This window comes from Aptenodytes forsteri, unplaced genomic scaffold, assembly GCF_000699145.1.
Source record: "Aptenodytes forsteri isolate BGI_AS27 unplaced genomic scaffold, ASM69914v1 Scaffold534, whole genome shotgun sequence".
NCBI classification, from domain to species: Eukaryota; Metazoa; Chordata; class Aves; order Sphenisciformes; family Spheniscidae; genus Aptenodytes; species Aptenodytes forsteri.
Window position 1 is genome coordinate 1531323 of NW_008795712.1, and position 23488 is coordinate 1554810.

The 23488-nt window shown below is 40.5% G+C and overlaps 2 protein-coding genes across 2 annotated transcripts in view; one reads left to right on the top strand and one right to left on the bottom strand.

Annotated features, from left to right (window-relative positions):
• Nucleotides 1-23488, top strand: part of MSRA (methionine sulfoxide reductase A) — a 96127-nt gene that overhangs the window by 70994 nt on the left and 1645 nt on the right. The window contains exon 4 of the mRNA XM_019473171.1: nucleotides 16869-17019. Within this exon, the coding sequence (XP_019328716.1) occupies nucleotides 16869-17019 (151 nt within the window). The remainder of the gene's footprint in view (nucleotides 1-16868; nucleotides 17020-23488) is intronic.
• Nucleotides 7199-7689, bottom strand: LOC103902399 (ADP-ribosylation factor 6). The gene has a single exon (XM_009283451.2). The coding sequence runs from the start codon at nucleotides 7626-7628 to the stop codon at nucleotides 7281-7283; it is 348 nt and encodes a 115-aa protein (XP_009281726.2). The 5' UTR covers nucleotides 7629-7689; the 3' UTR covers nucleotides 7199-7280.

Here is a 23488-nt window from a genome sequence, read left to right on the forward strand (position 1 = left end):
GTGCCCCCTCCCAGCTTCTCGCTGGCAGGGCATGAGAAGCTGAAAAGCCCTTGACTAGTGTAAGCACTGCTCAGCAACAACTACAACATTGGTGCGTTATCAACATTGTTCTCGTCCTAAATCCAAAACGCAGCACTGTACCAGCCACTAGGAAGAAAATAACTCTATCCCAGCCGAAACCAGGACAATGTCTTTATATTCACCTTGCATTCTCACATAACAGAGGTTCAAAATAGTTCCAGTCTGTGCTTTCAGGAGAAGGTTGGATGCTGGCAGATGTATGATTCACTCTTTGCTTTCTGGCAACTGGGGAAACATCACCTAATTAGCCCGGGCACAGAGCCACGCTAATGTGGCTGTATTCCTTCTGGGATGTGAGCTAATATCGCTGCATGACACTGTGCTCTGTAGATACCCAAGTCATCCACAACTACCTCAGGCATCTATGTGGCACTGCAGTGCTTGGTGTAAACATACCTAAGCCTTTATCTAAGCTTGGCTCAGTAGAATTTCCAAATGGTTCTTCTGTAATAATTTGCCAAAAGTGAGAGCATCACTTTATCCACAGAGAAGATGGCAGTCTTCTCTGAAGACTTTGCATACCCCAGACTTGGACAGCTTGCTTTACCTATGTATTTTTATGGTTGCTTAATGCTAATGTCTGTTCAAGAACTTTGCAAAGGTCATCACGTCTCTACCACCTTTCTTCATTTGAGGAAAACAAGGAAACCACAGGGTCCCAGTTTCACATTTCTTTGTTTTGTAGGATAGGGATGGTATGCTTATATAGCCTTTCAAGTTTGGGCTGTTAGCAGTAGAAGATCTTTAAGGTGTAATTGTTTCTTTGCCTTGATTTGTATCTACTCCCTGCTTTTAGCTTGCTATGGGAAATGTGGTTTTATGTAAAGATACTGAAAGTGAGAGTTATTTCTCTGACCTATGATGTTTTTCTCCTTTCCTGAGGTTCAGCTGTGTGCACACAGTAAGTCTTACTTAGCCAGCCTTACGGGAATGCAGTACTTGGTCTGTCAAAGAGAGTTTTTTTACTATGTGGATGAATTAGGAAGATTTCTTATTCATGAAATTCAGGACACTCTTTGGATGAATCCAGTGTCTCATATAGCCAGCGAATGCTGGACTTCTTGAGAATAGCGCTTACGCAAAAGTAGAAAAGCTTTGTCTGTGGCACTGTCTTATCTTTTTTCCAGAAGTTGGGTTAATGCCATTTAAGCCCTCCTACCCCCAGCATAGACAATGGACTTGTCTAATTGTTCTAATGTCATTAAACCTCAAATATGTACATTCTGTTGCAGTTAAAGACCTTTCAAATATCAATCTAGATGGTACCAAGTTGCTAAAGAGTACAGACTGGCAGTCCTATCATTCATTATTGTTTGAACATATTAATATTCAAAAGTTCCTGCTTTCCAAACAGTTGGACCTCCTGCCTTCAAGATGAGACCGACATCTCACTGGGATTTGAATTTTCTCTGGGAGGCAGCCTGGCTCTTGTTCCGTGAAGCTCCTGAGTCTGAGTATTATACAGAAATCTATTGAAAAGCAAGAACCTTTGATCAAGTCAAACAGTCTATGAGTTGAAAGAGATTCTCCCAGATGAGCATCTCCTAAGTGTGGGGCCCTGATAAAGTCCTCCTTGACTATTAATTTAGGCTCTATTTTATAATTCATTACATTTGGGATACCGAAAAAGCAACAAACAAACCCCCAACTTCTGCCAAGTGACATATGGTTGTCATCTCTGTTCAGCTTCTAATGCACGGATCAGCATTCCTTCTCTCCTAGGAATGATCTTATCTATAAGAGGATTGCTGCGTACAGCTCTATAAGTGCTTGAGGTGGTTGCTTCTTTGTCACTGATACAGAAAAAGAGAATGAAAGTGATATGCTGAAAATATGGCAAACGAATCTTATGGCTATTCACTTTGTACATAATTCTATTTTTCTGAAGTTTATAGAGGTGTAGGGCAGATTCTGTATTGCCCTGTTTTTGCGCTATGAGGCCATCCTCAGAGCCTTCCAGATTTTTAAGATATAAGCCTGACCGTCTCCTCAAAATTCCACCCTGACGATGGTTCTGCTGGCACCTCCGTGCTGAGTGTCTGGAGGGATGTGGACTTTCAGACCATCAGTTTGTCTGTGTTGTGCCTCAGCCTGTAGTTTCACGATTGCTGTAAGCTAATCTTTGACTTAACTGTTAGGGAAAAGGGCAATTTTCTTCTCTCTCCCTGGCCTGTCTGCAGGATATAACCTCTTTCTTTGTGTTGACACTGGCAATCACAAAGTTCTCTGATCAAGCTGAAAATTAACCCTGCATGAATTGAAGTGAGATGTAATTTGCAGCCAGGATTTAAATTGCCAGGAGCATGGCTGCTAGTGGGACCACCCTTCTGGCGTTAGCACTGACCTACAGTTTGTGAGCCAATTGCAAAACCCAGCTGGCCTTATGTTCAGGGAGGCAGATGTCATATTTTATCTGATCAGAAAGTTTGGCCACTCTTTGTGGGGTGTCAGAAACTATTTCTGCAAACCTTTGGAAAAATCTGATACAGAAGAATCTGTTTGTCATGGTGCAAATGTGATTCCTGTAAAACATATTACTGTTCATAATTCTCCTGACCCTGTCTGTGGCTGAAGTCCTACACGTGTCAGAGATTTCAGCCCAGTCCGGGGCAACTTTAAAGAAAGGCTCCTTGTTGCTTTCAATGGCTGTACAGAAGACAAGCAGAAGAGAAAACAAATACTATTTATTTCTCTTGAAAACCTGTTAGGGGCAAATGAAAAATCCACTCGCCTCCTTTAGCTCTTTTCTCTCTTGAATACGCTCCAAAACAGATGCTTCTTTTGGTAGTTCTGCTCCCCATGTTTGTCAAGAGTACCTAATCCTTCCCAGCCCACAAGAAATAACTTAGGTACACCTACAGTTCTCTGGGGTGAGCCCCTGTTGTACACAAATCCCATCCTTTTTCGTTGCTTCTTCTGGCTCTCTGTTGGGATGTTTGAATTAGTGGAAGGAGCTGAGAGGAAGCCAGGACTCCATCGTTTTGGCCGCCCTCTGACCGTGGGGTGAAGGGTCAAGGCATCCACCGCTGTCCAGGAGCTTCTGGAAATTTTCTTCTAGCCTTATTGATTCTTTGAGCGTGAATAGACAAAGGACCAAAGTTACTGGTAAGTAATCTCATTCCTCCTTTCTGTCATGAAGAAGTCCTTATCTTGCCTGTGTTTGTACAGGAAATGAAAGCAGAACTGATATTTTTCCAGCAGTTGAGGACCATCTGTACTACAACGAACTCATCACCTGCCAGATTCATTCAGAACATCTCTTAGTCCATATGTCTTGCGTATCCACGATAAAGAAGAGATGTATGAGCCCTTTCTTCTCCCTGTGACCTTCCAAACAGTTTGGCATTTAGCCTTAGTGCTGATACATGAATTCTCCAGATTAATATCTGGTTTTGATTGTGCTGACCCATTTTAGTTGCAGAGGGTATATTTATTTCTCACCAGTTTTGAAGGACTGTACTTTTTTTAGACATTGCATAAGGAATCTATCATCTGCAAATAATTAAAATTAGACACTAGAAATGACATTGTATTGCTAATGAGCAGATGTGTCTACTTATACCAGTGGAAGAACAGCTGTACACATAAAAAACGCTACAGCGACCCTAAACCAGCATTATGTATTCTGCTACAGGCCTGTAACTTCATTTAGAGATTAAAGGGAAAAAAGTAATCTCTCCATGTAAAATATACCCATTTTTGATTTTCTTTTTTTACATTTCTCTAACTCTCTTCCCTTTATAATTTGAATGAAATTTGCAAGTCTCAGATTAAAGCACAAAGCACCTTTGTCCTGTACTTCAGATGTTATTAAGAGTCCTGATGGTTTCAATATTATTACAAGGTGTAACAAAAAACAGTAGAAATACAAAATCCATTGTCACCAGACATATTAAATACATTCAAAATAGAATTACCGACCCCTCAGGGAGCCATTCTTGGTCCAATACTCTTCAATATTTTCATTAATGACTTGGAGGATATAGTGGAGAGGATGCTCATTAAATCCGTGGTAAAGACATTGCTAGGAGGCTCTTGGAGGAAACAAATAAAACATAGCTCTGTGTTGATAAATTAAAAAAAGCCGTGGACATCGATATGCTGAGACTCCATAAAGATAAATGTATATTGGTTCATGCAGGACCGAAGACTCGATGACAGACATATGCACTATATGTGAGTTGTTTGATAGGAGACAGTGTCTTCCATTGCCTTCAGGTTCTTCTAATTCCTGCTCTCGCCAATGAAATCTCAATGATGGGACTTAGTTGGCTGATGTCCAGCCATCCCACCAGCAACCAATTTAGTGGTCCCTTGCCCATAATCACCTCATAAATACCTGCGGTCTATACTTTTTGCAAAGTAGCAAAGAGAGTCTTTGCCGGTGGTGCTAACCAATATTGCCTTTTGAGAATACAACTTCATTTCTTTCATGAACTGAAATGCCTAATGTTATGTTGTTCCCGTTCTTTGTCCTTTCTCTAGAACTAAATATGCATTAAAAATAAATACATGTTATTAGGCTGTTTTGCATCCCCAGGAATTTTAGCTGTCATGACCTAATTTGCATATTGGGCTCTTTTTATCCATATAAATTAGAATAGACTTTTTCTGACCTATATTTCCAGTTTAGGAGATGTTGTTTTTCCATATCACAGTGAGAAGCTGAGATTTGACTCTGCATCTTTTTTAATGAAGGGGATTATTCGCCAGCGCAGTGGTTGCTGAGATGGCTGAATAATTTGCATTATGAAGTGAGTGGTGCTGAATCAATTCTGGCTCAAGGGCAAAAGTCCTTCTGGGCTCTGATTTCTTCTTACCTTTAAACTACTTTTAGCTTATTTATTTTATGTGCGACAATGATGTGTTAAGCAGTTTTCCAGAACTACTAAAAATTAACTTCATCTTTCAGTACTGCTACAGTCCGTAATAAAATGGTTCCCTGAAGATGAGAAAAGCCATGGCATCAGTCTTTTCTGCCATTGAAGATGACACTGTGACTCTTACGCTGTGGGAAACATGAACCCAGCGTTAACCTGAAGGGATTCCTTTTGTTCATAATGCCTGTATCTGCTAAGAACAACTTTGGAAAATGCTTTTATTGTCTTACGGTCATCCTTGGGATCACTTCTGGGTTATTTTGTGATTATAGCATAGCTGTGTTTGTAATTGAGGAGAGGAAGAGGAAGGGGTAAGGAAGCGAATCTTCATTTTAATTCAGGCTTGTTGATTTTTAACGGTTGAAGGAAAATCTGGACTTCTCAATGCTTAGGACTGTCTTCGGTAGCTTTCAAATATCCATGAAGTCCAAATATCCATGGGTATGCGGTGTGAGTAACAGCAGCTGGATTTGCATGTGTATTTATAGCATTAGAAAAGAGCAACCTCAGAAGGTCTTTTTCTGCAGACTTTTTTGATGGACTGTTCCTAATCTTTATACAAGGAAAGCAATAGACAAAGTCAGACCAAAGTAATACCAAATATTCTTTTCTTTTTCAAAAAACCCACTAGTGAATCTACTGTACTTGGGTCTAGAAATCTGAGGCACTGAAGCATGGCATCATTAATCATAGTTTATGGTGATTATTAGCAGGCTTTTAATCTTTGTTTTCATGTATAATTAGGTACAAGAGGTCAACGCCGACTCTATTCTAAACAACAATATTTTCAGTGAATGACTGTTTTTCTCTGCCTGCAATTTTCTCTTGCATATTTATAAGAGCATACTTGTCTGTGTTTTGAGAGCAGTGTCCCATGAGTTTATCTGCTGATAAAAGCAAATGACAACATTGTTATTTTTATTATCGCTAATTATTTTTACTACTATTGCAATAACACCTGGTGGATCATAGCAGGTTTAGATTCATAGTGTTAACACATGCCTAAATTTAGGCAAGACATTAGTGAGCAACAGATAAATGAAGAGAAAGGAGAAGGCACATGATGAAAACAATAGCAAATTTGTGTGATTCCGTAGCTGAGCTCTGTGTAGTACCTGATCTGAATTGCTCTATTTCTTAATTATACTTTATCACATGATCAGTAGTTGTCCAGCTTATTGTAAGCATCGCAACACAGCTAATCCATGAAGAAAAGAGGCCATGAGGGTCCAATTCAGATGCCTAAACAGAAATGTCTTTCTCTTGCACATTCTGCCTGTCTTCCAGTTGTGCTTTAGAAAATGCGGGGCTCCCTTATAGTATGTCATGTCCTCCAGTCTCTTCTAGACATCTCTGCTCTATGCATTTATTTGGTTTTGAAGACTATCAAGATCTTCGGTCAGATTTGTCTGACCAGCATATACACGTCAGGCGGGATAAAGACTGAGATAAAGCCACCTAAATTTAGATGTTTCCATAGGCATGGAGTGTCTCAGCTCCCACGATTTTCAGTGGAGATCTAGTCAACACAGTTGACTCGCCCCAAATTAGGCACCTATGTTTGGTCAGCTTTTGGTTGCCTAAACCTGGAAGTTTAGTTCCAGCTGCACCGATAAATACTGTTTAAAGATTCCACTCCCCTCCTAAGTTCACCCAGCCCTGAGGCAGATTTTTAAGAGAAGGCACCTCTGAAAGGGCCTAATGTCTGTTTATGACAGAAAAAGTCTAAACACTTGTCTAAACCTAATCATTTAACTTTTGATTAAAGTTAAGTAAAAGCCAGTCCCCTGCAATAAGTTTAATGCCATTAAGGATGACTTATGTATATATTCACCATTCTATTTGCCTGTTCTATGCACTACCGGTAAAGACGTATTTTCAATTAATAATTAGAAATGGATTAAAATTCCTATCTGCCGGTGACACTTGATACTTGAGCTTTGTGACACTCATCAAAAACTAACCTATGTTTTTTTGTGGGCTCAAGTAGATCATGCACTTCCTTCAAAGGTCAAAGAGCATTCCAAAATGCATGTAAGCAATGTTATATCTGAATGAATCAATAAATAACGAAGCATACAGGGAACTGTTCTTTCAAACCAAGTCTTCATTCAGACTTTCTAGTTTTGTAAAATATTTTAACTATCGTGAGAAGCAATGTGATGCATTTTATAACTATTGAATAATAATGCTAATAAAAAGCAAAGAGAATTGGTCAGAGATAGAGCCTACTTTTCAGTAGGGAATCATTCTTCCGGAAAGCCATGTGGGTTATTTTTTTTTCTTTAATTCTTTGTAGACTAAATAGTTATTCTCTCATTAGGATTTATAATTGGATGTTAACCATGTCAGCCCTTCATAGAGTCCATCCCCTGTAGTAGCACAGGAGGGCTGCACGTACCAATTCCTATCCCTGATTCGGGTCAGGCCCAGTTTCTCCTGGATTTCATGGGGTTTCATGGCATCAGGCAGGTCCTGCTTGTTGGCGAAGATGAGGATGATGGCATCCTGCATCTTCCTGTTGTCGATAATGCGGTGGAGCTCCTGGCGGGCCTCGTCGATGCGGTCGCGATCGGCGCAGTCCACCACAAAGATCAACCCTTGCATGCCCGTATAGTAGTGCCTCCAGAGGGGACGGACCTTGTCCTGGCCCCCGACATCCCACATGTTGAACTTGACGTTTTTGTAAGTAACCGTCTCCACGTTGAAGCCCACGGTGGGGATGGTGGTGACGTATATAGGGTCGGTATATTACCACCCCTTCTTGAGGACAGCCTGTCATTTCCACTAATGGACAAAAGGGAGACCTGATAACTCTTCATGGCCCAAATCTGATAACGTTGGAGGCCAGCATAAAGTCCCTGATATACCATATGGGAATGTCTCTGTGAACAACTAAGGGGAAAGCAATAGTTATTGACCTACATGAAATACATGTGATATATGTGCTTCTCCTTCACTGGAAAAAAAACGCTAGCATATGGACAAGCACAAGATAAAAGTTGGAAGCAGAAAAAAATGGTGGGCATTTTGCTGGATTGAACTTAAAACCTACCACTGCAGAGTTATGCATTCTGAAAGTTGCCCCTTTATTTCATATTGGATATAAAGCTGGCTGCCAAAACTGTAGAGACCAATGCCCACGGGTTTGGTGAATGCAGAGGGGCAGGAGAGATTTATTCCACGTGGGAGAATAAGGAGGTGAAGAATCTCCTGAGAGCGTTTCTCTTGTCAGCTTCTAGTTCTTGGATCACTTTTCCCAGCAGATGCTAGGGTGGGCCATACTAATTTAGTATGGTGTGATGATGGTATGTGAATCACAGAATGGTTTGGGTTGGAAGGGACCTTCAAAGATCGTCCAGTCCAACCCCCCTGCCATGGGCAGGGACATCTTTCACTGGATCAGGTTGCTCAAAGCCTCGTCCAACCTGACCTTGAACACTTCCAGGGAGGAGGCATCTACAACTTCCCTGGGCAACCTGTTCCAGTGCCTCACCACCCTCTTGTAAAGAATTTCTTCCTTATGTCCAATATAGAATAGAATAGAATAGAATAGAATATTCAGTTGGAAGGGACCTACAATGATCATCTAGTCCAGCTGCCTGACCACTTCAGGACCGACCAAAAGTTAAAGCATGTTATTAAGGGCATTGTCCAATGGGGTCATATTGTGATGGTTTTTGGTATTGCAATGCTGTTAAACCTTTTGGACAGGGTGTCATTAGGGTCTACAGATAGTGATGGACTACCCTTTGTCTCTGTCACTGTATCAACTGCACTCCTCCCCAGTGAGTTGGGATGGGAAGTTGCATAAGAGATGAGGAAGCTGTAGAAGGCCTGGCAGGGAAATTGATATCGTTACAGGATGGTGCTGACACTATTTCCATTTAGCTCAATCCCATGGGACCTCTTTTCTTGGCTGTTCCTCCCCTCGTCTCACAAACCCATTTGCACGCCTTCTGCATCTTAGTTCTCCTCTGGGATTTTGCTGGAAGAGAGGAGGAAGGCCTTCCTCCTCACATCTGCACCGAAAGGCAGTGCAGGTATCACTGCTTCAGCTCTGGGGAGAAGGCAGAGGTGTCATGTAGCTGGTTGGCATAGGTCAGAGTCAAGCCTGGCCACACTGAGAAACATTGTGAACATTGAGACATGACTGCCGTGGCAGGTGCCACAAAATCAAAGATTTATAAAGCCGCTCTTTTTCACTGTTATTTTGGTTTTGTTGTAGCAGCATCTTGGCCATCGGTGGTGGGAACAGGCAAGATTTCTTGTTGCAGCAAATTGGTGGCAGCAACTCATCCCATTCCCACAAAATGTCCTTGCTAAAAGAGTGATGGAGTGTGTTCTCCTGTGTCTCCATCAGTGTTTCTGGGTATGTTATGGCATTAATGAAGAATCTGTTGTCTGAAAAACTCTCTACTTAAAGAGCTGTTGTTATTTCATACAGTGAGTGTTGTATTGACTGTTATCAACAAGCTCATTTACACCAGCACTGGAAATCTTAAACAAGTAAGAATTTGTAATCTCTTTGTCCTTGGTGATACTCAAAACTGGACTGGACAAGGCCCTGGACAACCTGCCCTAGCTGACGCTACTTTGAGCAAGGGTATTGGACCAGAGACCTCCGCAAGTCCCTTCAACCTCAGCAAATCTGTGATTCTGTTTTAGCTTCAAAGCTATGCCAGAAAACCTGTCATCTGGTGGTTTGATGAAGGTTAAAGACCAGACGCCTTTGCAGCTGACGTAAATTATTAAAAGCATTGCTGTAGGCATGATGTTCTAAGTGTATGTGCAAGTTGGAATGTATAGGGAAAGGTAGTATTTGCTGTCTTGATCCCAAAGCAAATGAGGAAGACCAAAACTATAGTTTCCTCCTTGACACTGAAAACCACGTATATTGAAAGCTTTGTAAACCTCTTGGTCTATTGACAGTATAAAAGTTTTCTTTAATATGTACAAGCTCATTAATGTATTGTAACCTTCTGAAGAAACTCTTTTATATTTCATTTATCCTTCCTGCGCTCCAGCACCTTGAAAATCATCAGGAACTCTCAATCCCCAGCACTGTAACTAACTTCTTTTCTATTAACATTTTTCTCCTTTAATCATTTGCTATAAAGAGTTTTACTTTCCCTTGGCAACTTTTAAGCCGTATAGATATAATCATTACAGTGAGTGATGACATCAAGCCAGGGTGACATGGTGCAATTGATTTTTACTAAATAATTATATGATGAGCTGGAAGAAGGAGTTTTATTAGTCTTAACTCAGCAAGGATTGATTGGGGAAAAGAAAATGACCAATCAGTATATCAGGTTTCTGCGGGTATAAGAAAATAAGTGACAGCCGCGGAAAAGTCTATAAATCACAGAAAAAATTACGACAAAAATAAGAGCTATGAACTGCCCTTTAAAATTTCACTGGGTGGCACAGAAGAGTCTAGCAGACCTTAGCCAGTTATCTCCATTATGCTTGGGATCCTCTGAGAATAGCAAGGATGACGAATGATGCCATTACATTTTTTTATTATTTTTAAACAGAGAGAAGATAAGGAGTGTTGTATAAGTATTACTTTCAAGTCATTGGAGGGTTGAGTCTTCAAAAGAAATCCCTGGTTTAGCCAATAAAATAAATAAAGTATATTTTGCTTTAGCCTTCTGTAGGTAGTATATCCAAAAATCACCGCTTTGAAACAAATCTGCTTGTTTGCAATTAATTCTCAATTTCTAAAGCGAAAAAAAAGAAAGTATACTACTGGGAAGTATGTTTTTTTTATTAATGCTGTGGATATTCCTATTTCTTATTGACCTCAGGATACTCTGGAGTTAGACAGGAAGGACAATGACCTACCTAAGGTGCATCTCAACAGAAACTCACACCGTAGCGTAACAGCAGTGTAACTGCTTGAAGGGGGCAACTCTTTGCCCCAGACAAGAAGACACTGTAGTTTTGTCAAGGTATAGAAACCACAAAGGAAAAAGCACCGACCAGCTGAATAGAGGCAGGGATGATTTCATATATTCTGATCACTCAAATCGAAAGAGAGCTAGTATTTGCTACTTTGATGCCAAAGAATATGGGGGAGACCAAACCCAAGTCATTCCTACCCAGGTGCCTCAGAAGATACCAAAGTGTTATAAGAGGGCTTTTTAGAGCCATTTCTTTAAGTGTTATCTACATTTTGGGAAATAATAGTTTTTCCAGTAGCAGTGTGTTTCTATTGCATGGCAATCTCAATCGGGGAATCGTTCCTTTTGCAGGATCTGGGAGACCATCACAGCTCCCTGTCCTTTCCATCTACCATCCTGCGGCCACAGATTTCTGTTTCATATAAGTCAGAGCATGCGCTCAGCTCTTGAGGGCATTTTTTGATTAATTGGTGTTCTGGTCTCTGCTGGCACAGTGAGGAAATTTTATGTTCTCCAGAGTGGTCCAGGCTGAGAACCGCTGAGGTGCTTTGGTCAGCCAAAGTAAAATTCCTAAATATGATCCATGCCCAAGATCTAAACACATTTAGAGCTCCAAATGCCCTCATCCTCACTGGTTGTCTAGAGACAAGAGCTTACAAGGGACTGTGCTTTGGGTTTATACTCTTTGGCACCATGCAGCCGTATCCAAAACCACGTATTTTTGTATCTTGCCAGAGAGGTGCAAATTCTATGCTTTTCTATCAGTTCTAAATTCAGCCTCTCTATCTAAACATCTCTTTGACAAGCGATTTTATGGCTGTTCTCAACATAGCAGCCGATTTTCTTTGTCTCAGGTATCAACAGCAGGTGCCAGCCTTTTGACTCCAGGCTGTATTTGTTCCTGTTACCGTTGGATGTGTTCCTGATCACCTGGTCAGGGAGATCGATATTTGCTTTTTTGCCAGTTACTGTCTTGCACCATTGACATTAGTAAAGCACAGCCAGATGGAATGGGGTGATCTTGGAACCGCTGGGCTGGCCAAGGGGGTTCTGGTGTCAGAATCCTGGAGGACCTGATGTGAAGCTCAAGGACCTACCTCTGCTCTGAACCTTCTTACACCAGATACAAATCAGGTAAATCACCTAGGCTTTGGCTTCCTCTGCATCACGGCAGGGACATTGAAACTCTGCCTGGTTGTCTCTAGTTACAGAGATTCTGATCAACACTGGGAACGAGTCCTCTGGGTGTGCTTTGTGACCAAGTGGACCAGGTCTGATGCTACGTGTAAGATGACGTTCTGCTTTCAGGCCTCTGGAAGCTTTTCTGCAAACTATTAGAGAGAAATGGGCTTGAGATCACTCAAAATGTATCTGCTGGTCATTACAGCTGCAGAGAAGGCTTTTTCTGTGTTATTTCATTCTATCATTGCAAAGTTTCTGAAAGAGTTGGTGAAGATCTTTCTTCCTGTCGGAGACCTCATTTCTCAGTGTTAATACATTTTGTTAACGTCTTTACGAAGCAACCTGGTTATCGTCTCGGCCTAGAATGAAAAGGAGGTTCAGACCCTACTGACAGATTTCCCCATATTTTATATCCTTGATGAAAAGAGTTCTCTCCTGGCTTTACCCTAAATTCTATCCCTAAATTGGCAGGCTTTGCACAGAGAGTGACTTTAAGACGTCTTGCAGAAGAACAGTTGTAGGCAATCAGCATTTCCGTGCCTAGGAGATCCAGCTGCTCTGAAGATGTGCAGCTGATGTTCTGTAGGAATTATTCCTTCTTCCAGTACCGAAAATTTAGACAAACCTGATTCACTGATTTGATTTGGAATTAAAGCAAAATCATGTGCATCTCTTAAAAATGGAGTTTGGCACAGGTGAAGAAGAAAACTTTCTTCTTCTCAAGTGCAAATGTCTTATTCTGATAAAATTCTTTGCAAAGAATTTTTATGGGAAATCTGATCCTGAAATGCATCCGTTAGTGATAATAAATATTGCTTTAATCCATCCAGTCCATAATGTCAAGACCTTTATTCATTTTTCTATGAAAATGTAACAAAAATAGTGGTCATTCAAAGTACTTCTAAATCTCAGTGTTTTTATAATGTCTGATTACAGTTTGCAATAGATACTGGTTTTGAAGGGTGTTTAACAAATGTGTTTGAGTCCTCTTTAATTACCTGGGACCTTGTAGGCAAGGTGAATGGCTTGAAGCCTGTGGAGATTATTTGCGGTTTTAGTTGTATTATTGTAAACTTAGAACAAATTTCTTGACTTCAGTGGAACCATTTTGGCGCACAGAAGATCAGAGGTTGGTTCGTTGTCTCAGCAGAAACATTTTTTTCAGATTCTACTGTGCATCCAGTGTGGCTAGAATCGATGGCAGCGATGTTGACAATCCCTTGTAAGAATGGCTTTTGATTTAGCAGTACACAATGTCTTCCAATGTGTTTACCAGTGTTATTAAATCAATTATTTATATTTTTGCATTCTTCTCTGAAGCCTAATGTGCATAACTGTGGTGTTATGTTAACAGAGAGAGACAGAATGTCATGACAGACAAAATAAGAAAGGCATTTCAGAAGCAGAAGGAAAGTTAACTACAGATGACATTGTAGAATTTTTAGATAGCCAAGCAGAGATCATTTTTGATTCGGTAGACTTTCTTTCAGACAAAGACAAGATTGTTAAGCTCAATCATCCTACCACAGTTGTTCAGTAAATTCAATTTCTTGCCTTGTTTGCTACTCATTGAGTTAGTGAATCTCAACAAGTAAGACTTGCCAGAGGGTTTTAAAAAATCAGTGACGGACCCTTGAGAAGTAAGTTTGCACATGTGAGGTACATTACAAATAAGAACAGCAACAGTGGCAATTGATTATGTCTGTACACATGGAATGTATTTTGTTTTATTATCTCGTAGTTTTTGTGGCTTAGACAATGTATTAGCTACTTATTGTGGGAGATTTAGGTACAAATTGATTTAAGTAACAAGTAAAAATAAATGACATTTTAGCTTAGATGATTGATCACATTAAAGCTACGCTTTGGGGTAATACTTACAATACCTGTTCAGTCTTCTTCATAGCTAGTGGATGGTTTAACAGCGCAAGCCAACAATTGAGTGCTAGGAGGGGCCGTTATTATCGCACAGTCTGACCTCCTCCTTAACTTTATAATTTCATCACTGACCTTGTACAGCTCTTTGAGCTTTGGTATATCTCTGGGGAAAATGTATATCCTTGATGTGAAGCCCTCAGGAAAGGAATGTGGCTTTAGGTGCATTGTTCCAGTGAGAAATGCTCTTCACTATTTGAACGTTGCCTTATTTCCCATCTGGATTTTGTATACTTTGGCTTTCAATTGTTCTACCTAGTTAAATGACTTTGGCAAGGCTAAAGAGCCTTATTTCTCAGGTTATTTCTCTATATAGGTGTTTGTAAATCAGAGTCAGTTCTCCTCTTAACCTTCTCTTCGTTAAATTAACTAAGCTGACCACTTCCCTATTATTATGTAATGGTGGCACTTGCATATATTAAATAATCTTATTTACCTTCTCACTCAGAGCACTGTGCATGTGAGCTCAGGCTAAACTCATACTCTTGAAGTGCGTGCTAGAAACTGGCGTACTATATAGTGATCCTCTATTTATAGAGATTTTTGTAATCTACTCCCTAGTCGGCTGTTAAGTAGTTTGTTAAGCAATAAATAGATTTGTAGAACGCTAATGCTTAAGCTCAAACATCAATCAGCATTAACATATCCTGGCAAAACTGACGCTTTACTGGCCTGTGTTCATTTTATGCCTAACTGTTCAGTAGCACTGGCTTTACAAGAGCTCCCTACCACCCTAAAATAACTTGCAAAGAAATAAGCAAAATATTCTCTGCCTTGCAGACCACACTATGAAGTACTGATGAAGAATGTCGTTGTTGTTCCTATGTGTAATAATGTAACATTTTAGCAGTTAAAAAGTAACCCAAATCATCAGAAAACTCCATAACATTTTTCGGAATCACATTCACTCATGTATACTGTTGGTCACCGAATGGACTTTTTTGTCCAAATGCATCTTTGAAAACATTTCTGCATCTTTTCCTTCATAAATATTTCAGCCAGATTTCATTTGTTTATTGTACTATCCTTTAAACCATTTTTCTGTTTCCTTGGAAAGTACAAGAGGGCGAAAATTTAGCATGTTTTAATGAGTAGTGTTATGTTGATAGCATCTTTTCCCCCCCCAGTATCACAGGCTCTTTCTCTGCCCTCTGCCCTTTGCCAGGGGGTATCAGGACCTACAGTTTTTCTCCGTTTCATCTCCATAGTCCTGAGAGCTGATGGTAATCTTCAAAGGGGCTTCTGTAGCCTCGTGGCACTCAAAAGACAAATCCTGATGATTTCCAATTTGTCTTGGGTTGCAGTCACTCCAGCTTTTTCACTCACCCAAGTTCACATAAAACACCAGACAAACTCAAAATTAATACATTTTATTACAGCAAAGCAAAAAGTTCTGTTCTAGAATGCAAAATTGGGAACAAGGTTATGAAAGACAGAAACCGCAAAACTGCACTTGCCGTTGCAAAACTGCACCTCCAGATCATTCTTACTGCTAAAGCTCCTCTCTAAGGCTGTTGTTTGACCTTACGGAATGATTCACAGCAAAGCTGGCTTGTGGTATTGCTGCCCGAGGGAATGGGAATGGGAATGGGAATGGGAATGGGAATGGGAATGGGAATGGGAATGGGAATGGGAATGGGAATGGGAATGGGAATGGGAATGGGAATGGGAATGGGAATGGGAATGGGAATGGGAACGGGAATGGATAGCGATGCGAGGCAGCAATGCCTTTGGCCAGCGTGGCTGCCTAGGACTGCGTAATGCCAGACCGTATCTGGACTAGTCACCGAAGGGGACAGTAAACTTCCCTCTGCTTTGGCCCATTATTTCATAGTTTTGTGAGTAGAATCCATCTCATATTTTGGAAATTCGTACATGAGCAACTTCGTACAACTAGTCTTTTGAAGGGATTACGTCTATCAGCAGTAAAGGGTCTAATCCTTGTACCAAAATTACTAATTTATGATATAATTTCAAGGAGTTACTGAATATGTATAACTAGGGTTTTGTTTTCTTAATGTTAGATATAAACAGTATTATATATTTTTGCCATTCATATTATCCCCATGTAGGTTGCAAATAGAATTTAGTAGAGATTACTTACATTACTTATATTAGAGATTACTTATATTACTTTGTTTTCTACTTCTCCCAATCTCAAAAAAATTGTGAAAGGGTTGCTGTTCCTGAGCATTACTCACTCTATAACAGTATTAACGCAGCCAGACTTTCTCCAAACCTCCTCCTTAGTGTACTTCTCTGTCGGAGTCCTCTATGGAGCTCAGACTTGAGAGCTTCATAAGAGTCATTCCTTCTCTCCATAACTAGTGGTGATGATGGTAGGAACGGATAACTTCGGAGTTAGTTCAGCAATACCTGCATGCTAGTCTTTTAGCAAGATCATTGCTTTGTGAATAGAGGAGAATAGCTGGTTATCTCCAAGGGTATCTTGAACCTTTCTGCCATTGAGAGGTACTCCTCCAGCACAAGGAAAGTTTTAAGCACTTGGTAAAATAAACTTTTTTTTGTAGCCATTTGCATGGTTCAAAATAAATATTTTAAGAGTACCTTGATTACAGTAACTGCAGCTTGATTATTTAGGGTTTTACATCTGTATTTGACTACTGTGTGATGTACCAAGATGTAAAATGCTCACATTTCATTTGCATGTCATTTAAAAGGAGAGTTGAATCTCTTCAGGACTATTTAACCAAAGAAAGACTTGGACTTCCTAAAAATACCTACTGCGTATGCACGTAAGAGACCGTGCTAATCCGGGTGTATGGGACATCCTAAATTTAGGTCTGTTGAATTTATGCCTGCGCCCCAGTCAGGTAGGGAGGATGATCCTCATGGTGTTCTGTGTTTTCTCTCTCCCCAGGAATGCGACAAGGTAATGACTTTGGCACGCAGTACCGCTCGGCCATCTACACGTTTTCTCAGGAACAGATGGAAGCTGCCTTGAGATCCAAGGAAGAATATCAAAAGGTAACATTGGGCAGGGAGTGGAACTGCTTCACATATGAGCGGAGGTCAAAGATGTCACCAATTAGCACAAAATCACTTCTTGTGCTGTGCGCTGTCTCTGTGTTGCTACTGGAGCTCCTCATTCCAATACCGAACTTGCATCATATTTGCTTTAAATTCCAACTTTTGTGAAATGTTTTTTTTTGTATGTGAGTCATTGTGTAACTATGCAGAAAGAAAAATAGTTACTTGTGCGGAGATAGTTTTAATGCCTTCTAGAGATTTTTTTATGTGGGTGCACCAGAGCAGAAGTCTCTGATCTTAAAGCTATTCAAGCATATCTGGACCCCGTACTCTGAAGGGTGTAGCCAAAATCTCAGACCTGGGAGTTCTTGAGCACTGGGGGAAAGTCCTGATGTCCTGGTTTCGGCTTGGTAACTCGGGATCACCCACCTGCTGCTTATAAGATGCTTCTATCAAGCCATTCCATAAATGTCTTTGGTCAAATGTGACAGCCCGTGACTTAGTAAGACTATTTGTTTTGACACTAGGGTTTGTGTGAGAGAAGATCGACCATTTCCCTTTCTATACACAGTCCTGTTTTTCAGTGAAGATGTATTCTGTCTCTTCCCTGCCACATAAGCTATTACTTAACTAAAGGCAGAGGGATTAGTGTCCTATGGTGTTGCTGCATTGTAATTGCTGTCTGATCTGCCTAGTGGTCTTGACAATGCAAGATCCAGACTCTACAGCAAAGATATATAAATTCTTATAACTTATATGAAATAAACTACTCACCTAGGACATCAGGGCAATAGACAGAGTAACTATTGAGTAGCGCTAAAAGAATATCAGCTTTCATGCATTCACTTGTACTACAACTTCACTAAAGAGTTATGCTGAAGAACCAGGGTTTGTGGTGAATATCTAGTGTTAAAGGTAAAGAGCTGTGTTTTGAGGAGTGAGGGTATAGCAGTCGGAAGCCTGTACCAAGGCACGAGAAGGAGGTGCACGTGCTGAAGTCTTGTGCGGCGGTTTGGTTTTCCTAAAGGTGTGTATGACATTGGTGGGCTGAGCTATGTGTGCACTTGTAGGGCTGGTTTGTTCATGCAGCTGGCGTTATTTTGCATGCAAAGGGATGCTCTGAACTGCAAGTAACTAATTTGCAAGTCGTTCTTAGCAGTGTGATAGCTGTGCATGTAAATTAAGTGTTCAATGACATATCTATTTTCTCAGGAGTAGCTGAACACATGGGGATAAGTCAGTCTTGCAGGTGTTTATCTTTGTTAACAGAGTGGTTTCTGAAGGTTCGGTATTCATATTTATCATGCAGAACTTCTTTCTACTCATTGTTTACCTTAGATCCATTGCTTTTCCAAATTGTTTTTGATCCTTTTTGTTAACATCTGCTGACCAATATCACACTGTAAATCTTACAGCCTTGTTTGCTTTCCCAACTCTATTATTCTCTGCTGCTACTTGTCATTAAATTAATACTGACTTGAAAGCAAAATTACGATGTAGAAGATTGCAATATGATATTACAGAAATTTCCATCATCAACTAGATTTTCTTAATGGCACAATTTAAAATTTACCTACTTTGAAGTCTATCACCATTTGAAAAGTGTGTATAATTAGTACATTTATATAATTAGACAGAACTCTGTAAGTGATCACATGTAGGGTTTGTTTTTGCACTGAAGTAAGGGGAAGGAAGGGACTGTGTTGCCAACTAAGGAAACACAGCAAGTATGTACTGAAATTCCTAGAGGATATGCGGTTTCTACGTATCATCAACAACAGTATCTACAATATTATCTACTGTGGCATTGCAGTAGCAGTAGAATGGTTGTATTGGAAACATTCTGAGCAAAGAATATGTTCAGGAATCCCTTTTCATATTAAATGTTTTGCATTACATTAATGTAAATGTAATACAACCACTTTCCTTATTATTGCAGTAATTTAAAATAAATACCAAGCTCTTCCAGCAGTGACACACGCGGATCTATGCCCCTGATAATGACAAATAAAACACGTGGGGATGGCATAACACTTGATTTTTCCATCATAAGCAGCGGTGCATACCCCAAACAGGGGAAGGACTAACAAGTATTAAAAGTGCAATAACTGCGACATGTATGACTCTACAGGTTTTTGGCACAACAAATGAATAAGAGGAAAGGTAGTTTATTTGCTTGTTGACTGAATAATTGAGCACATGCTCTTAGATGTCTTTTCGAGCTGAGGACCTGGAAGAGAGTTAAGAATGTCCTCCAAACAGAAAATTGTTGGGTTTTTTTTTCATAAAGCCAGATATGATTGTTAACTTAAAGGAAACATTTTTGTTTGCTGAGGATAGAAACCATACAACCCCAAGGTTTATATCATGAATTCCTGCCTCCATGACAGGCTCACCTGAAGTGCTAGCTCCTCTCTAGAAGCCAGATAGCTGTGTTCAGCTCCGTCCACGTTTAGCAAGCGGTATGGGCTGAGAGGAGCAGATCTGCAGAGCAAAACAGTTCGTACTGAGGACCCAGAGCACACTATGTGCGTTTCAAGAGGGTTTCCTTTTCAGTAGCTGTAGTTTGGTCCTCTGAACCACGTGCCACTAGCAGATGGAAGTCAGTGGTGCATTTCTGGTTTAGTTCCGTCAAAAGGAATTGGGTTCATTCATCCCAAGACCGCTCTGTGAAGTGAACCAAAGCATGATAAGTGACAACGATCAGGAGATTTATTACAAAAGCACACGTCTGCTCCAAACTGAAACGCTAATGTAGCTTACACCTTTAGGGTAGTGCTATGCTTGAGTGGAGGAATACTGCAGTTAAGTCCACCACCTCCCTAACTCCTACCAGCCTACGAGTGAGAATCATAATGCGCATTAAGCCCGAGTATCCTGCAGGGTTACATCTATTTTAAGTTGTGAAACTTGTTGCTGATTCATGCAGCTGTTTTAACAGCTGAGAAATGGCAATACAGCAATGAATATGCATTGAGCCATGCATCTTTAGCTGTTGATGAAGCTGAATGCATACGGTCAGAGTCGGCTAGTGGTAATATATATTATAATACAATAGTGCTGCCGGTAAATTGTAACACAATGTAAGTGTAATCAGAAAAACATAAAATGAGGGCTAGGGCTTGGTGAAAGTACTGCGAATGAGCTGTTCCATCAGTTTTGCCTGAAGCTGAAGTTTTTTAATACAGTTGAACCTGAGGTTACTCAATTTTCAAGACAGTTGCTAGGCTGGATTTGCTTTTCAACTGAATTATCTAGGCAATAATCCAAACAGTGACATCAGGGTGGGAAGACATTTGTATTTATTTTTTCTGAATCGGAGGCCTGCGTTTGTTTTGTCAAGCGCTAACGCTGGGTTTTCAGGCTCCGAGAACATACTGAGTCGCTCCCCTGCATGTTTGGCTTATGTTAAAGCAGCATCCCCAAAATGCCAACGTCTCTGCACCTTCATGTAGGACAGCACTGACAATGAACGTTGTGCACAGAGAGCAAAATGCAGGTCTATTATTTTGTTACAAAAGCAAATATTTGGCAGGAGAAGATCCTTCCACAAAGCAACTAAAGGGCCTCTCTGTGAATAAATAGGAATGAATTGGGTCTTGAGCTCTTGACAGAGGTGCTGGGTGATAAGCAGGTAATAAGCTCCTGATTTGTTATAGCCAAGAGAAGCTGGTGGGGAGAGTTGCTGTCATTTGCTCTTATAGTTTTTGGAGGGAGTTATAAGGGCACAGAGAGACAGGAGTATAGAAATGTTGAGATTTTATGAAGACATTAAAAATGTGGCCTTTACTAAAGTCCAGAGAACTGGAATGATTTTTTTTTTTACGGAACATACAGGAAACATAGAGGACGTACAGAAGTAACTTTTTTTTTTTGCCCTTAGAAATGGATGGAGCTTTGCTAGGAGTAATGTCATACATTGTTTTTATGATTTGGACTGTAAAGGGTATAATCTTGGAGAGCTTCTCTGCAGGAGTAGGTTGTGATGCTGATAGAAATCCTCTCTGAAATCTAAACCAGCTGGTCAACAGACTGAGAAAACAAATCAAATAAAACAATGACTGCACCAAAGCCAGAGTCACAAAGGAAAAAAAAGAAAGAAGCAATGTTAATTGTTTGCTTTGGGGCCTGCAAACGTGTTTAAGAAGTTCAAAAAGTATTGTAAGTAGGGGTGAAGAAATTAAATTTAAAAATTAAAATTTAGTATAAATATAAAAAATCCGGGCAATTGAAACTAACCCACTGCCGAGAACTGGAGATTTTTTTTTTTACGGAACATACAGGAAACATAGAGGACGTACAGAAGTAACTTTTTTTTTTTGCCCTTAGAAATGGATGGAGCTTTGCTAGGAGTAATGTCATACATTGTTTTTATGATTTGGACTGTAAAGGGTATAATCTTGGAGAGCTTCTCTGCAGGAGTAGGTTGTGATGCTGATAGAAATCCTCTCTGAAATCTAAACCAGCTGGTCAACAGACTGAGAAAACAAATCAAATAAAACAATGACTGCACCAAAGCCAGAGTCACAAAGGAAAAAAAAGAAAGAAGCAATGTTAATTGTTTGCTTTGGGGCCTGCAAACGTGTTTAAGAAGTTCAAAAAGTATTGTAAGTAGGGGTGAAGAAATTAAATTTAAAAATTAAAATTTAGTATAAATATAAAAAATCCGGGCAATTGAAACTAACCCACTGCCCAATCTGTTAGTCTGGAGTACAGTCTCTTTGTGGAAAAGTCAGGACCTATAAAACCGTAGGTGGGTAGACTTTCTGGAGATCTTGAAGGGAACAGTATACGACGCTCAAGGGAGAGACTGGATCACACTGCAGCCATAGCAAATGTGTTTCTGTGAAGGTCTGAAGAAGATGCTCAGTTAAATGACTGAAACTATCTTTGGCTTGGTCAAATAGTCATTTTTCGTTGCATTTTGTCACACAGCATTTTCTGTTAATTTAACGAAAGACTTGGCCTGACAAACATGAATTTGACCAAACATCTAAAATTTCTTTTTGAATCAAGCGACCAAGGGATTACTATGCTGGACTAAATTCCCTATTGGTGTAACTCCACAAGAGCCAATATATTTGTACAATGGGTTAGTTTTACCCCTATGCTTTATTGCATATACACTCACATGCAACTGAGAAGGGAATCCTTCAACCGATAACTTCAAATGTACTGTTTGGTTTCACAGATGTAGGTATTGGAGCATCTGAACCTGAAGCACCATTGGTTTTTCCCTGTGCTTCTGGTTTTTTGTTCTGCACGAGTTTTACAGTGATGGGTTTTTTTTTGGGGGGGAGGTGGCTTTTTAGTTTTGTTTTGTTATTTACCTTTTAAAGCCCTGAACAGTTATGTGATAAATCATGGATGACCATGGGAAGAATGGGGATGAATATTATTTTATACGGTTGTGGATTTACAGTGCTATCGTTCATTTGCAATGGCCAAATTTCAGTGTGGCTACAGTTACATGATAGCACTCCTGATCCGGAACTTGCTCACAGGAGGTCTGGGAACGCATTGAATTAACACTGAGATTGGCTTTGGTAGTTTTCCTGAAGCTCCTCTTTGGTGGGATAGTCAGATACCATGTCTTAGCCGAGAGCTGAAAACCAGCCGCTGGCCAGTGGTTGAAGCTCCCTTATTTCCTTGTGAAGTAGAAGTGCTTGCACGAGCAGTACTACGCTCCACTGGAAGGACTCAACTAACCACCGACCTGGGAGTTCACGTTTACCCAAAATGGAGTAATTCCCAGGGCCTGATTCAGTTGCCCACGCCTAGTGCTGTTGGGGAAGCCCGAACATATCTCAGCCAACCTACAGCTGCCACTCTACAGCACACAAATATCCCTTAGGGGCTGTACCATATCTGCCAGTCCTGCGTAGATAGCTGAAATACCCTGGGCACCTCAAATAGCGCTAAATGCCTATATTTAGGTAGCTGATTTTAGGCACGCCCCGATCTCTCGTGACTGTAAGGGAAGTTCAGATACCTAATTCACATGTGGACCTCGCCAGGTATAAACCAGGTTGCGACGGACGGATGCATTCCACAGAATAAGGGAAACAGGGAATTAGTACTGGCCAGCATAAGGGGCAAGAGTCTGCAGCTCAGCAGCCTAACAGATACTGTGAAACTTCCATGAGCTTGCTGTGGGATGATGTGGGGACAAACCAGCAAAACCCTCAGCTGCAAAAACAAGAGCTTTATATTTGGTATCATAGAAAAGAGGAGAGATTTAAAAGATGGAGGTTCCTGGCCAGCGCAATGAGCTTTGGAGCAGAAATCTGCAAGGAAATGGAGTGGTCAGAGTTGTATTTGTCAAGGCTGGAGGAAAGACCCTTTACAGACTTACAGGATCGACAGTTCTGAGGTTTTAATTGCGTGAAGGAATGCCTTGTGGAGTGAATTTACAACATTCAGCTGTGGTTTTATGTAACGTGCTGTGTGAGTTTAGAACATGCTTTGGCTGGGAGACAGTTTTTCACGTGTTTTTTGGCTTGGAAAAGC

Bases quoted from the DNA above. Each gene is read 5' to 3' on its own strand.
- LOC103902399 (XM_009283451.2), bottom strand. From the start codon at position 7,628: ATGTGGGATGTCGGGGGCCAGGACAAGGTCCGTCCCCTCTGGAGGCAC.